Source organism: Rhinoderma darwinii, chromosome 5 (genome assembly GCF_050947455.1).
Source record: "Rhinoderma darwinii isolate aRhiDar2 chromosome 5, aRhiDar2.hap1, whole genome shotgun sequence".
NCBI classification, from domain to species: Eukaryota; Metazoa; Chordata; class Amphibia; order Anura; family Rhinodermatidae; genus Rhinoderma; species Rhinoderma darwinii.
In genome coordinates this window covers 84,486,272-84,501,957 of record NC_134691.1, presented here as the reverse complement: position 1 = coordinate 84,501,957, position 15,686 = coordinate 84,486,272, and the positions used below count along the sequence as shown (strand labels likewise).

The window sequence follows — 15,686 nt, the reverse complement described above, 5'->3', positions numbered from 1 at the left end:
ACGAACATTGATACCAAATGTGTACTTTAACGGTTATTTTTTTCCTATAATAAATAGTTACAAAAACAAAAAATGCTTTTTTGCCTAACTTATTTTTACACTTTTATAAAACATTATTGCCTTTTTTTTTTTACTTTAAGACCTGCAGCACTGATAGCTGCTATAATACATTACACTACCTAGGTAGTGTAATGTATTATAAACCATCAGTGTGACGCTGAGAGCCACGCTGACAGGAAGCCTAGGGGGACCATGACAACAGACGACAGTACCCGTAATTGGTCCCCAGGAAAGTTTTTTGTAGCAACAAACTTTCCCTGCGATCACATGATCCGGGACCAGAGGCAGGGGTTAACAGCACAATCCGGGTGTCTGTGCTACTCTGAGACACCCGATTGCGCATTTAACACCCACCGTGAATTGTCGGCAGTCGGGTTAAAGAAATGTAACATTTTTAAAAGTTGAAGTGTTTTATTTAAGTTAAATAAAATAGGCAATTTATACATACAAATAGTTTTACATTTTTGGTTCCTCATTTACGAGCAAAAGGTTTTTTTCTAGCCGAGCCATGTGTTTCCTCAGTTTTCTCCACACTTTTAGACTTCTTTGGAGTACCACTCATTGTATTTTTAATACTAGAGAACAAGCCTTTTTTGGGTTTTGGTTCACAAACTTCTACAGCAGATATAACCTTTCTGCTTTCATCAAGCTGTCCCTGAAGTTCTGTTACGGAGGCCTCCAGCTGACTAGCTCTCTCCGCTACTTTCTGGAGAACTCGGATTTCCTGTTCCTGTGAAGAGCAAGAATATACATAAAAATTCATAAAGGATATCATGATTGTTATATATCTCTATCACGTGTTATGCTCTCTAACAATGAGGAAGCAGTTTAAAATACCCCCTCCTACTTCTTGCCTTTCCCAGTTAATACAATAAGATCGTTATATGCAGGTAAAAAAAAAAAAAGAATTATTTTTATTTATTTTTTAAAACTATATAGGTATCATACAATGGAAAAGGGAGGGATAAACCCCCTTTACCTGTAATTAGCTTTTTCGGTAACCTCCTCGACAGCAATAAATTTTTTCCCCACACCTCTACAAGGATTAACAGATATTTTTCTCAGGATGGGACAACTGCCTGGAGGTACCTTATGGCCAAGACTTCGGTTATAATGTCCAACCATGACTTGTTTGGACCTGGCCTTGTTGCAGCTTTTCAGATCTGCTGTTTGGCGGTAGAAGCGCTCTCAAGAGCTACCTCCTGGGCGGAGTTAACTTTCAGGATCAGTGGAGAGGGGCTTTTCTATCTAGAGATTGATCTAGCTTGCAGCACGATCTCTGTTCTTTGCTCGAAACGAGATTAGGTGGTGATCTGGACTTCTGAAGTCTTGTCTTATGCAGGTAAGCGATGACACATCTTCTGACCACTAAAGAAAATAATTTATCCTTATTTAAGGCCCTTTTACACTGGGCAATTAAATCGGGCAGACAAGCGTTCATAGGACACTCGTGGCCAATAATTGCCCTGTGTAAACACTCGTTCATCTGCGCTTCGTATCTTTTTAAAAAAGTTAAATATTATGGTTGTCAGCAGCACATCTCCCTTGTGACAGGAGCAAATAAGCGCCAATCAACGAGCTGTCTCGATCGGCACGCCTTGACATTTAGAGGTTCACAAAAGATGGAAGAGTCTTCTTGTTGGCAATGAAATCTTGACACCACTTTAGGAAGAATCTTAAGGCGGAGGTTTCAAGAGGATTCGGTCTTCCAAGGATAAAAGGACGAGAAGGCCTGAATCCCAAGAGAACATGTCCTATTGTAGTCTGTTTGCGATCTGTCACACTCATTCTAGTGTATCGGTCCGGAAAGGTTATAATAAAAAAAAAACAAAAAAAAAAAAAATACCTGTCTGTGTTCTGCAGTCCACAATACGATATGGTCGTGTGCATGATGCCTTAGGCTCAGGAACGTCATTCAGGTCCCAAGGAGGGACTCTTGAGAATTTGAGCCGCCATACAAGATGTTGTCCTGAAAAACCTTCCCCATGGGTAATCTGTGTATTTCTGCATTAAAGATTGGCAGAGTGCAGCCACGTGGACTTTTAGGGTACTCGTTTTTAATCCAAGATCTAGCACGGACTGCAAAAACTTGAAAATCGGGATGTTATGCTGCGCCTTGGAACCTGAGGAAGTAGGCTTTTGATTTAGGGAAGTTAGAAAAGTTCTCAACACTTTAAAAAAATAAAAAAAAAAAGTATGCTTGAAGACTCTTCCAACTTTTTAAATTGGCATCGGTGACTGTCTGAAAGGCCTGTGTCTTTGAAAATGTTCTGTTCAATATCAAGGCTAATAGATGAAGTTGGTTTACTTCTGGACGTAGAACTGGCCCCTGAAAACAGATCTTTCTTTCTGTGGTAGAAGCCAGGGATGTTTCCTGGGTCATCTGGAGTAGTAAAGGGAACCAGGACCTCTTTGGCCAGTGAGGAGCGGAGGATTATTTTACTCCCTCTATTTGCACCTATTTCAGTACTCGAGACAGAGGAAATGGTGAATCATATATAAGAACACTTCACCATGGATGGGCTAGTGAATAGACTGCTATTGTTCATTCTCTGTGAGAAGTGGCTAAGAATTTTTCCACTTTCCGGGTTTTTTCTTGTGGCAAACAGGTACATTACTGGCCAACCTCATCAGTTTAATGCCTTAAAACATCAAGTGTTTCCGGAGATTACACTTTCCCATTAGAGGGGGAAAAAAAAGCAAGCACATTTTTCAACCTTTCTACGCCAGTTTTCTGCCATAGAAAAAATGTGCAAAAGGGCCCAGAAGTTGCAATTTGAGTGTAAATTGCAACTTTTGGCCTTTTGACACAATCGCCACTTTCGTGGAATTGGAGTCTTTTGTTGGGGCCCCCTTTTCCAATTATAAATTTGCACCAGAAATCTGGCGTAAATCATGGAAAACTATGCCAGCTGAAAGCTAGCTTGCGCAGATTTCGTTATGGGGCGCAGAAAGGTAGGGGCCAAGTGATCAGACTAAACCCCCCCTTTCCTTGAACAGTTTAAATATTTTTTTTAAACTCCCCTCACTTCTCCCCCTTATCACTCCAGTGTGCCTCATACAACATGCTGACGCCTGGCAGCATCAGGACGTTGTATGCAACGCAGCACTGACTACGTTAAAGTGCTGCTCGGTTTCAGGACAGTGTATGAATGGTGCTGGAGTGAGGAGGGAGCGCTAAGGTGAGTCCGTCCCCGCCCGAAGATATTAAGGGAAATAGATAGCGCATGGTCCAGAGGAAAATGCAACATTTATCAAGAGGCTTTCTTAATAAATGGGTCGCAGTCTTCTCCAACTTTTCCTTACTATATAGACTGGCGTCTATGTCAGTTAATCTGCTACATGATACATTGTTCCCTTGAGGTGGATTGCGGTCAAGGGATGAACTCCTGTTCTGCCCAACTGAAGATCTAAGCTGTAAAATTGGAAAGAGGTTTGCTTTGGGCACCACCCTGTTTGTTTAGGTGTGCTACAGTTGTACCATTGTTCCGCTCTACTGACTCCAAGGTTATAAGAGATTCCAAAATCCCCTATTAAAACACTTTCAGGTTTGAAACGGCCCGATTCAGTGAGACCAGGAGCCCTGAATGATACTTTGATCGGAACGGACTCCAGACCCTAATTGATTTGCATCGGTTGATACGGTCGCTGGGTAGAGACCATCATAGTTCCTTTAAAAGATTCTCCTCTTAACCACCAAGTAACAAATTTTTTTTACTTTCAGAGGAATTATCGTTTGAGTTCAGGAATTCCTTTTGCCCCAGCATGATCGGAATGCAGGGGTTTGGAGAGAACTTGCGCCTAGCTGACTTCCGTAATACATGACAGTATAAGACCCAAGATCACGATCTCTTATTGAAAAAGATCGTTGAGAGGAGAAGACAGACACTGTTTGAATCAAGCACTCTTTTCTGGTATGGAAAAATAGATGACTAGTCTCGAGTTCAGAGGGATACCCAGGACGATCTTGATTTGCCCTGTAAGATCCTAATTTTTTTAGATTTATCATCCGGTCCAGAGATGCTAGGTAAAGTCCAGATGAGTAGACTTGGCTTTTGCTTTGCCTCCACTGCAATAAGTGTCATCCAGATATGGAATAATTTGAATATCTTGCAGGTGAAGGTGAAAAATATCTCGGGAGCAGAGATACCAAACAGAAGTGCCTGGAATTGGAAATTTTGTATTCCCTTCAAACGTGACATTTTTTGCAAATCCTCAGGTATTGGCAAGTGCAAGTATGTGTCTTGGAGATCTAGCGATGCCATGTAGCAATTGGCTTTCAGCAGATTTATCATTGAGGAAGGATATATCATTTACAGAATGTTTTATCTATTTGGACGTTTTAGATTTATTATTAGAACTCAATCTCCCACTGGGCTTTGGAATTAGAAATAGGAGAGAATAGAAGCCCCTTTCTTTTAGATTATCTAGAACAAAGAGGATATCAGCTTTTTGCAGGGGGGACTGAACTTACCTCTTCAGCAAGAAAGACCTATAGATGGAACAGTGGGAGTAGTGACAAATTTCTAGAGGAACGATGACAAACTATTTAGTAGCCTTAAAAAAAAAAAAAAAAAAAAAAAAAGGTCTTCATCTCCTTGGATTATAGAAATCATTTGCCATATTTGAATAGAGGATTTCAGACACCCCCCAACTTCTCTTTTGGAGTCTTTGCGTTGATCTGGACGCAGCATTTATTGGTATGACATTTAGGATTGTTCTCGCTTTGTTTGAGGGTTCTTTCTTTGACCTTTAAAATACCATCTATGCTGAAAATAACGAGAGAATGAGGAAAAGTCCTTCCCTTGATCAGAGGCTTTTTCTAAAAAGTCATCTAACCCTGTTCCAAAAAGACCATCACCTTCACAGAGTACGGAGCATAATTAGGATTTGGAGCCAGCATCCCCAGACCAAGAGCAAAGCCAGATAGCTCCTTTGATGGAGCTGGATAAGGAAACTGCTATGGCACGTAGTCGGACTGTTAGCTTAGGCATCTCAAATGAAATTCACGGCTTTCATAAGGACAGGGAGAGAGAGGCCAAAATTCTCTGAGTGCTCTGGATTTTAAGTGATCTTCCATGTCCTGCAGCCATATTTTTAGTGGTCTTGCCATACATATTGGAGAAATAAATCGGCTTGAATACTGCTGTACTGGCCTCCCAGGTTCCCTTTAGATTACTCTGCTTTTTTTTGTCCATTCAGTCTTTCAATTGACCCAAGTATTCAAATGGAAGAACGCTTATTCTAAATGAATCTGTTCTTGGCAACCCATTTTTCTGAATCTTATGCAAATGGGAGCTTACGTTTAAAGCTTCTGGGGAAAAAAAAAAAAAAAATTCTCAAAGAACAATCTGATCTGCCAATTTTTTTTATGTTCATGGATTGAACACTTTCTTGAATCCATACACTCAAACATTTGGTCTGGTTTCAATTTAAGTTCCTTAGCCTCAATCTTCATTGTGTCTTGCTTTAAACAGCTGATCAGATTCTCCTGCTAGAAATAGAGGTAATCTGTTTATCAGAGTAGGCATCTTCCAATCTCTTCTTCCTGAGGTACTTCAGAATCAGGAGTTTTTGTGGAAGGTACATGCAAGCGGAAGGTACATGCAAGCGGAAGGTGTGGGCGAGAAAAGGAAAATGTTTCTGGGATAAGGCGTAGTCCACCTCCTCCCGGGTCATGTGATATTTTTTAGTGAAGGGGAAGATTCTTCATTAACAATTTTTTCAGTGCTTTTCTAGCTAGGCCTATTTTGCAGATTTAACATTCCTTTCTTGCGTATCATGGCTTTTCAATGGCTTCTTTACCACCTTAAATTTAAAAAAATAAAAATAAATAAAATGTAAAAAAGTAAAGCACTGCCACCCTATTTAAGCCTCTAGCCTGAGACTGCATGTGAGGTCGTCTCTGCTGAACTAAAAAGCAGGCACACAACACAAAACGTAACGTAGCATAAATACAGAAATGCAGTACAGCAAGGTAAGCGGCCACTATTCAATAGCAAGGCTCTGAACAACTGGCACACCTGGTTTAAAAAGACTACCGTGGCCGAATCTTCGTTCATTTTGGTGCCAAGTACCACGTGTATAGAGACTCCCATGCGCAAGGAGAGTCTGTGGCCATAAAGGGTTGGCTTCACAGCTGGAGCCAGCCGCCAAGACCTTACCTTGCTGCCCGGGCTGCAGGACTAATGACTAGAAGTTGCAAATAACAGCGGCTGCTGATTGAGGCCCCAAATCCTACCTGATCCTCCCTGGTACTGCTCACTGCCACACCCAGTTAACTTGCTGCTGCCAGGGAAAGAGATCAGAGCAAAACACAGGAGATTCAGTGCTAAACACAGTACAGGCTCCTGCTTTCTCCGTTCAAGACACATAAAACAACTGGGTAAGGGTAGGAGGTGGTATTTAAACCACTTGTTCCCGGTCCTTCTTGAGAGCAGGAATCTCTCCAGCTGGTGCTGTCAAGAAGGTGTAAGGGAGAGAGAGTGTACAAAATAAATATATATTTACCTTTGTTTTCAAATGCTGCTTCAACTTATCATTTTCTTCAGTCAGCCTACTTCCATTCAGATCAGCTTCATCCCTAATGTTCTGTATCTGCACCTTCAAACCGATTATGATCTGTAAATTGTAAAGTATCTGTAAACGCCTTTCAGAAAGTTTGCGCGTTCGAGTGTTAGATTGGCAACTGGTTTCTATACGGTACACCACACATTTAACCCAGTGAGGATCGACAGCCAAGCTCCCGCTGTAATAGGCAGTCTTCATAGAATGCCCTGATTACGGCTGTTTGACCCCTTAGATGCCCTGGTTAATAGGGCAGCTAAGGTATTTGATGGAACAAGTCGGTAAGTCAAGAGCCTTCTTCAGGGCTTATTTATATTAACGAGCACATCGTAAAATCCACATTGAATCACACGGTTTCCTTCGGAGGCATGAACTTTGACATCACAGAAAAATATTTATACCAATATAACGTGCAATACCACATTTTTAATAATGAAATGATTTGGTATTGCATATTTATATTGGTATAAGTATGTAAGATGTCAAAGTTCAAGCACCAGAAAAAGCTGTGCTAGGCGAAACTCGAGCGTGCCGTTTATCCGTGATGCCACATGGATTTTACTAGAAGTGGTTTTAAAAGTGCTCATTTGTTAGTAGCATTAAAAACTCTGATGAAGTCTCTTGGCTTTTTAAGCTTTATTGCCTCCAGGTCATAGGCAGTCACAGGAAGGGTACAAGTAGTGAGAGGACACCGTTAAAATATCACCATCTGACCTTTCTGGACCTGTGAGTGTGACATGGTGCCATCATACCTGAAGTATGGGTTTTTTGAATGGTTAGGCTTCAAAATGTCTTCACAGAACCTATGGCAATCAGAAGTGCCTAGAGACCCTCGTTACCAAGCTTTAGAAACCACAAAAGGCTTTACCTTTTCTTTATCTTGACACCGTCTGGTTAATGCATCCAGAGTCCCAGAGATAGAGTCTAGTTGATCAAGAATGAGAGGGGGGGGGGGGAATAAAAAGAAAAAAAAAATTAAAAATAAAAGAGCATTTGTTTCAACTTTTATATCCAGCTTAAGAGTATTCCTATCTTATAAAGTGTTGTGGGTCTGCTGTGCAGGAAACTGCAGGATGCCGCATTCAAGTTATTGGGACCAGCTGCAATTCCCTGCACTGCTGGGTGGTCGGGTGCACCGTTGGGCAGGATAGACTTAGAAGCGGACAAAACAATAAATCAGTGCTGCAGACCCTTCATTTTTAGGATCGGTTGGCATCCCGAAACCCTACATATTTGTGATGTCATCTTATGCCGTGTAGTATATATTTAGTTGAATAGAAAAGCGTGATTTGACAAAGGAGTCCAACAAGAAGGGATTTTACAGCGAGTACAAAATTCCAAATTCTCATCATTGGAGAACACCGCATCATGTGACATCCTAAAGTAGTCCTAGAAACAAGGATAAATACAGCAGACTGGAGGGGTCTCGCGGCACAGATTGGAAATGGAGGAAGCCATGGTGTGCACCCGGTAAAACTTTGCAATAGGTATGCACTGAAGACCAGGTAATGGCCTTGCAAATGTAGGAGGCAGATGCTTGATGCCATTCCGTGCAGGATGCACTACCGGTATGCACAAAATTAGCGGTTATCCAAAAAGGGAGGATTTTTGCCTTTGGACCAACAGGCTTCAGATATCACAGATCGAACCCAGTAAGAAGTTATGGCTCTGGAGGCCTCTAGACCCTTCTATGGACCATCCGGAATGATGTGTGCATGGCCCGGAACACAGAATTTACAGGGGGCGGTCCTGTAAAGCATCTAGGACCTAGTCAAGATCCCAGGGAACAGCACAGTAAGCAACACACTGAGGAAAAGTCTCCACATGGCAACTAAAAAGTCGCTTTAATAAAAAGGGAACAGATGCTAAGCCGAGACCTTGCTCTACACACACACACACACACACACACACACACACACACACACGAGACCAGTCTGGGGCTATGAGTATGGTCAGAAAGCAGACTTGTTCCATTGAGAAAAGCATCCGCTGCAGACTGATCCCAAGCTCTGGTCACAAAAACAGGTTAGATGGGATGTAGATCGGTCCACTTCTGGAGTCCCACATCTTTGTAGAAAGATCTTCCCGTGGAGAGAACTGTTGGATCAAGCATCTCTCAAATGAGAAAATCAGCAGTCTAATGGTCCACTCTGGGCACGTGGACCACAGATGAAGCTGGAATGTGATCCTCGGCCCAATGAAGAATTCATTAGTACTTTCACAACACTGAGTGACTCAGAGTGCCCATGGTGATTTAGATAGGACCCAGTTTGCAAGGTGGTTGCCTGGCAGGATGGCCATGAAGGAGAGTCCAAATAGAGACGGCTAGTTAGAAAGTCCTGCTCCTTTCATCACAGACCCTGGACTGTGCGAAGGCCAAACACTGCCCACCACCAGCACGTAAGGCTGGTGTCCATGGAGAGGGGCAAGAACTACCGACCCTGAAAGACCACTGGAAGCGATTCCCACCAGAGAAGATCCTAGCAGATTTAAAGGCATCTTGATCAGCCCCCTCATGCCACGGGTACCGTAGCAGTCGCTATGGCTGTTACCGCGGTAGTTACACCACTGGATAGGACGACAAAATGGAAGTGTGGTGAACAGGCAATGATGGAACTGCTGGTGGGACTTGGCAATAGGGATATCAAAAAGGTAGGAGTCACATATGGTCGACAGGATCTCTCCCGGTTACAGGCACACAACCAAAAAACAAACAAAACGTTCAGCTTCTTTAGATCCAGGATAGCCCTTACGTTTCATTCATCCTTTATGGGGACCTCAAAGTGGATGTCGGCAAGGGGGTTTGCAGTGGCATCGAAAGGCATCAATAACTGATCTTATATCCTGAACATACCAGCCTCCAAACCCAGTTGACATCCACATGGGCAAGCCATACCAGCTGAAAATGAAATAAGTCACCACACCACTCAAGAAAAAGTTTAAAACGGCAGACATTCATACCAAAGGATTTGTCAGAAACAGGCTTTGTGGTGTTTGTGTCGAAGGGCGACCGTGTTTCTTCTGCACAATTCTGTGGAAGGAGGAAGGGAGCTCTTCCTCCCCGGTTGCTTTAGAACTAAATGTCATCCAGGCGTTTTCCTGTGTCTACCTCCAGAAAAAAAGGATAATCAGTAAGAGCCTTCTTGGAGGCTGTGTCTGCCTCCCAAGATGAGCCAAAAAATAAAAAAAATTGACACCGGGTCACTGAATTCGTTCCTTCTTTTGCAGCTAGACAATCCAACTTTAGCCTCACATAGGCACTCCGAGGCATAGAGGAGTTGGGAAGAGAGATCTGACAGGTCTTCGGGCTGATTGAGCGGTCCAGTCCACATGGAGCAGGCCTAGCTGACCTAAAAGGAAACAAAAAGCTGTACGAAAAAACAGAACCGGCTGCCACTAAAGCAGACTTAGAAAGTCTAGGTTTTTTGTCCAAAGAATCACGGAGGGACACTGCATACGACAGAGGAAGAGTGGTGCTCTTAGAAAACCGTGAAACAGGTGGGACAACTGTTGGAGAGATAGGCCACTTAGTTACCAGGTCCTCTGAAAGAGCAAGTTTGCCCATTTTTTTAACCAGGTAAGCATCTGTCAGGGTGTTTCCATTCTTTGACAAATATGTTCTCAAATACTGATTAGGAAAAACCACGGGATGATGCCAGACAGGAACCTTCTCCTGAACATGAGACAAATCCTCACCCTTGGAATCTTTGTTCGAGCCCTCTTTAGAAAAAGTGGACGGATTCCGTTTGCGGTCTGTTCTTACTGGAGACATCGGTCCTCCTTGGAGGGTCCAGGATCGGAATATTGCTGGGGTGGCAGACACTCCATAGAAGCAACCATAGACTGCGACAGTATGAATAAGTTTCATAAGGCCTGGGATAGGGAACTTGCCCATTCAGGTGGCAACATATACTGGCTCACAACATCAAAGGGCTGTCTGGTAGAAAATCAATGAGCAGAGGGGACAAGGCTGGTCACATGGGAACCTGGTCTTTTTCGCCTTTCCAAAATAATTGTCACTTATCAGCAAAAGAAAAAACAGATTATCCAACCCCACATACATATCACACACACACACACACACACACCTCCATGAAGACGTACTTGAGGGGAGGAAATGGAAAGGGGGTTCAGTCCACAGTGCTAACCGAATAGATCGTGTTGCTGTGTGGTAGGGACCTATAACCATGGTACTGTGCCCCAATGGTATTAACGAAAAATACAGAATTACATTAGATCTACAAAATCTTGTGTGCGGACACCAAGTGAGCTACATACCTGTGCTGGTTTCATTGTCACCAGACTGCTTCTGCAGACCAAGAGCAATTTCCAGTTCGTCTATTCTTCGGTCCCTGTCCTGCAGAGATATTATGGTCAGAGTACATTTCAAATACCACAAGCTACAACAGAAAAACCCTTTTCCCCAAATACTAATTTCCCACTGAGATGGCACACATGCTCCTTCTCAGTGGCGTAACTACCGCCGTAGCAGCAGTAGCGGCTGCTACGGGGCCTGCGGCATGAGGGGGCCCGTGTCGCCCGCCGGCACGGGCCCACACCATGGCCGCAGGCTCCGCTAGCAGCCGCTATGGCTGCTACAGCGCGACGCCACTGAACAGTACGGCAGAGCAGGGAGGTATCTCCCCGCTCTGCCATTAAGCAAAAGACATGTATGTCCTATCCACAGGATAGGGGATACATGTGTGATCGCTGGCAGCGATAGGGAGAACGGGGGACTGAAAGTCCCCTGAAGTTCTCCATCACAAACCTCGGACTTCCGGGGTCTGTGTCGGCAGCTCCGTAGAAATGAATGGTGCGCCGGTCCCGCTTGTGCGCATGCGTGACCAGCGCTCCATTCATTTCTACAGAGCTGTGCAGACGCCGGAAGTCAGAGGTTAGTCATGGAGAACTTGGGGGGACTTTCAGTCCCCCGTTCTCCCTATCGCTGCCAGCGATCACACATGTCTCCCCTATCCTGTGGATACATGTCTTTTATTAGGACACACTGTAGGTCGCATTTTTTTACGGGGGGGGGGGGGGAAAACGCTGTATGGCGTTCCCTACAGGGACGACGACGACGCTGTATGGCGTTCCCTACAGGGGGGGGGGGACGGGGGACGACGCTGTATGGCGTTCCCTACAGGGGGGGGGGGGCGAGACAACGCTGTATGGCGTTCTCTACAGGGGGGGGGGGCGAGACGACGCTGTATGGCGTTCTCTACAGGGGGGGGGGACGGACGCTGTATGGCGTTCCCTACAGGGGACGACGACGACGACGCTGTATGGCGCTCTCTACAGGGGGGGAAGACGACGACGCTGTATGGCGTTCCCTACAGGGGGGACGACGACGACACTGTATGGCGTTCCCTACAGGGGGGGGGGGGGGGGGGACGCTGTATGGCGTTCCCTACGGGGGGGGGGGGGTGACGACGCTGTATGGCGTTTCCTACAGGGGGGTGGACGACGACGACGCTGTATGGCGTTCCCCACAGGGCAGGGGGACGGACGCTGTATGGCGTTCCCTACAGGGGGGGATGATGACGCTGTATGGCGTTCCCTACAGGGGGGGATGACAACGACGACGCTGTATGGCGTTCCCTACAGGGGGGGGGGACGACGCTGTATGGCGTTCCCTACAGGGGGGGGGACGGATGCTGTATGGCGTTCCCTACAGGGGGGGGACGGACGCTGTATGGCGTTCCCTACAGGGGGGGGGACGGACGCTGTATGGCGTTCCCTACAGGGGGGACGGACGGACGCTGTATGGCGTTCCCTACAGGGGGGGGGGGGGACGCTGTATGGCGTTCCCTACAGGGGGGGGGGGACGGACGCTGTATGGCGTTCCCTACAGGGGGGGGACGGACGCTGTATGGCGTTCCCTACAGGGGGGGGACGGACGGACGCTGTATGGCGTTCCCTACAGGGGGGGGACGGACGCTGTATGGCGTTCCCTACAGGGGGGGGACGGACGGACGCTGTATGGCGTTCCCTACAGGGGGGGGACGGACGGACGCTGTATGGCGTTCCCTACAGGGGGGGGACGGACGCTGTATGGCGTTCCCTACAGGGGGGGGACGGACGGACGCTGTATGGCGTTCCCTACAGGGGGGGGGGGGACGACGCTGTATGGCGTTCCCTACAGGGGGGGGGGCGACGACGACGCTGTATGGCGTTCCCTACAGGGGGGGACGGACGCTGTATGGCGTTCCCTACAGGGGGGGGACGGACGCTGTATGGCGTTCCCTACAGGGGGGGACGGACTGACGCTGTATGGCGTTCCCTACAGGGGGGACGGACGCTGTATGGCGTTCCCTACAGGGGGGGACGGACGGACGCTGTATGGCGTTCCCTACAGGGGGGGACGGACGGACGCTGTATGGCGTTCCCTACAGGGGGGGACGGGGACGCTGTATGGCGTTCCCTACAGGGGGGACGGGACGGACGCTGTATGGCGTTCCCTACAGGGGGGACGGACGGACGCTGTATGGCGTTCCCTACAGGGGGGGACGGACGGACGCTGTATGGCGTTCCCTACAGGGGGGGGGGGGACGGACGCTGTATGGCGTTCCCTACAGCCCCCCCTCTAGATCACGCCATACAGCCCCCCCTCTAGATCGCGCCATACAGCCCCCTCTGTAGATAGCGCCATACAGCCCCCTCTGTAGATAGCGCCATACAGCCCCCTCTGTAGATATCTACAGAGGGGGCTGTATGGCGTTATCAAAAGGGGGGGGGGGGGTTTGTAAAAAAGGCACTATCTACAAGGGGGGTATGGGGTCTCTGAACCCACTATAAAAAGGCTGTTAGATTCATTGAGAGAATCCCTCCAAACAGATATGAGACAAGTCATAGGAGATCTGAGAACAGATATCCAAGCTATTGCTTCCAGAACAGATCATATGGAACAGAAAACGGAAGAATTTGTTAAATCCCACAACATGCTCATTGACGCTAATTCCAATTTAGAGGAGGAGGTGATGAGACTCTCCAGCAAAGTTCTAGACCTAGAGGACAGATCTCGCAGAAATAATATCCGAATCAGGGGAATACCGGAAATGGTCACTCCGGATCTTCTGCCTCAGTACCTTACTGATATGATGGCCATAGTCCTGTCGCAAAAAACCACGCAAGAGCTTTTAATAGACAGAATTCATCGTATACCTAAACCCAAACATATTGCTGCACATCTCCCACGTGATACGATTGCACGCATTCATTTCTTTCATGTTGAAGACAAATTTTTACGCTGCCTGAAGGCCTCGCCTGAGCTCCCAGAAAGGTTTAACCCCTTAGTGACCAGCCCATTTTAGGCCCTAATGACCAAGCTATTTTATTCGTTTTTCTATAGTCGCATTCAAAGAGCTATAACTTTTTTATTTTTTCGTCTACATAGCTGTATGAGGACTTGTTTTTTGCGGGATTAGTTGTGCTTTTTAATAGCACCATTTTTGGGTACATATAGTTTTTATATTAACTTTTATTAACCTTTTTTGGGGGGGGGGGGATTATTAAAAAAAACTGAATTTCCGCCATTGTTCTATGCGTTTTTAAATTGACGCCGTTCACTATGAGACGTAAATAACATGTTACCTTTATTCTATGGGTCGGTACGATTACGGCGATACCAAATATGTAGAGGTTTTTTTATGTTTTACGACTTTTGCACAATAAAAACACTTTTGAACTAAAATTTTGTTTTTGCATCGTCGCTTTCCAAGAGCCGTAACTTTTTTATTTTTCCATCAATGTAGTGATTATATGGGCTTGTTTTCTGCGAGACAAGACGTAGTTTTGAATGGTACTGTTTTGGGGTGCATGGGACTTATTGATTCATTTTTATTATGACTTTTTTGGGGGGCAATGGAAAAAAATTGCAATTTCGCCATGGTTTTTTGTGTTTTTTTTTTACGGTGTTCACTTTGCGGTTTAAATTACATATTAACTTTATTAATGGAGTCATTACGGTCGCGGCGATACCACATGTGTACTTTTTACACTTTTACTAAATAAAACCACTTTTTATGGAGAAAAATGGTTTTATTTTTTTACTGTACTTTTTATTAATAATCTTTATTTCACTTTGATGACTTATTTTATTAGTCCCACTAGGGGACTTTACTGTGCGATATTCCGATCGCTGCTATAATGCTCTGGTATACTTCGTATACCAGAGCATTATTGCCTGTCCGTGTAAATCTGACAGGCAATCTGTTAGGACGTGCCTCCGGCACGTCCTAACAGGCATATGTCCAAGGCAGACCTGGGGGCTTTTATCAGGCCCCCGGCTGCCATGACACCCTATCGGAGACCCGCGATTGCATTCGCGGGCCGCCGATGGGTGACAGAGGGAGCGCACTCCCTCTGTAAACAAAGTTAAATGCCGCGGTTGCTATTGACAGCGGCATTTAACGGCCGCGATCGAAGTAAACTTCGATCGCGGGCGTTGGAGCAGGAGCTCAGCTGTCATCAGACAGCAGAGCCCCGGCTCCTGCCTGCACGGGAGACCCCTGCAGGACTTAGACTAGGCTGACGTGAAAAGGCGTCAGCCTAGCCTAAAGCCCATTAGTGACCGACGTAAAAAGGCGTATTAGTGGTCACTAAGGGGTTAAAGACATTGCGCTTTACCCAGATCTCTCGGCAGCGACCATGCTAAGACGTAAGGAGTTTGCTTCCTCAACAAAAACACTAAGAGATAACGCCATTATATACAAATGGGGTTTCCCAGTGAAGATTATCATCACACATAAAGGGAAACAGCATGTATGTTTCACTCCTACAGCACAGAGAGCTTCTTCAGTCCTGGAACCTGTTGTCGGCATCTACACAGAGTCCGGACCGTCCTCATAACATAAGGCCAGAGTTTGTTGCCCCCTTATGGTCCGATAAAAGGAAAAAGATCCAATCGTCGGTTGCCCGTATAAAAGGAGAGAAGCATTAGAGTCAATTCTTTCGAGTCAAGGCTTTCGGGAAAGTTCCGGGACGTCTTCCATTCATGTTCTTGTTCCGGTAAATTTTATTCTACAGGAAAGCCGAACTTGAGTCTCTATGCCCTTTTCCCT

At 45.9% G+C, this 15,686-nt stretch overlaps 1 protein-coding gene across 3 annotated transcripts in view; it reads right to left on the bottom strand.

The window, feature by feature from the left end:
- Positions 1 to 474: 474 nt before the first annotated feature.
- The window catches only part of LOC142651470 (kinesin-like protein KIF20A), a 75,378-nt gene continuing 60,166 nt past the window's right edge, over positions 475 to 15,686 (bottom strand). For 2 of the 3 annotated variants that reach the window (XM_075826226.1, XM_075826225.1), the window contains exons 16-19: positions 10,906 to 10,984; positions 7,496 to 7,551; positions 6,571 to 6,681; positions 475 to 790 (exon numbers count right to left, since the gene is read on the bottom strand). In XM_075826226.1, coding sequence (XP_075682341.1) covers positions 533 to 790; positions 6,571 to 6,681; positions 7,496 to 7,551; positions 10,906 to 10,984 — 504 coding nt within the window. In that variant the 3' untranslated portion in view covers positions 475 to 532. The remainder of the gene's footprint in view (positions 791 to 6,570; positions 6,682 to 7,495; positions 7,552 to 10,905; positions 10,985 to 15,686) is intronic. The other variant, XM_075826227.1, reaches the window with a different exon arrangement.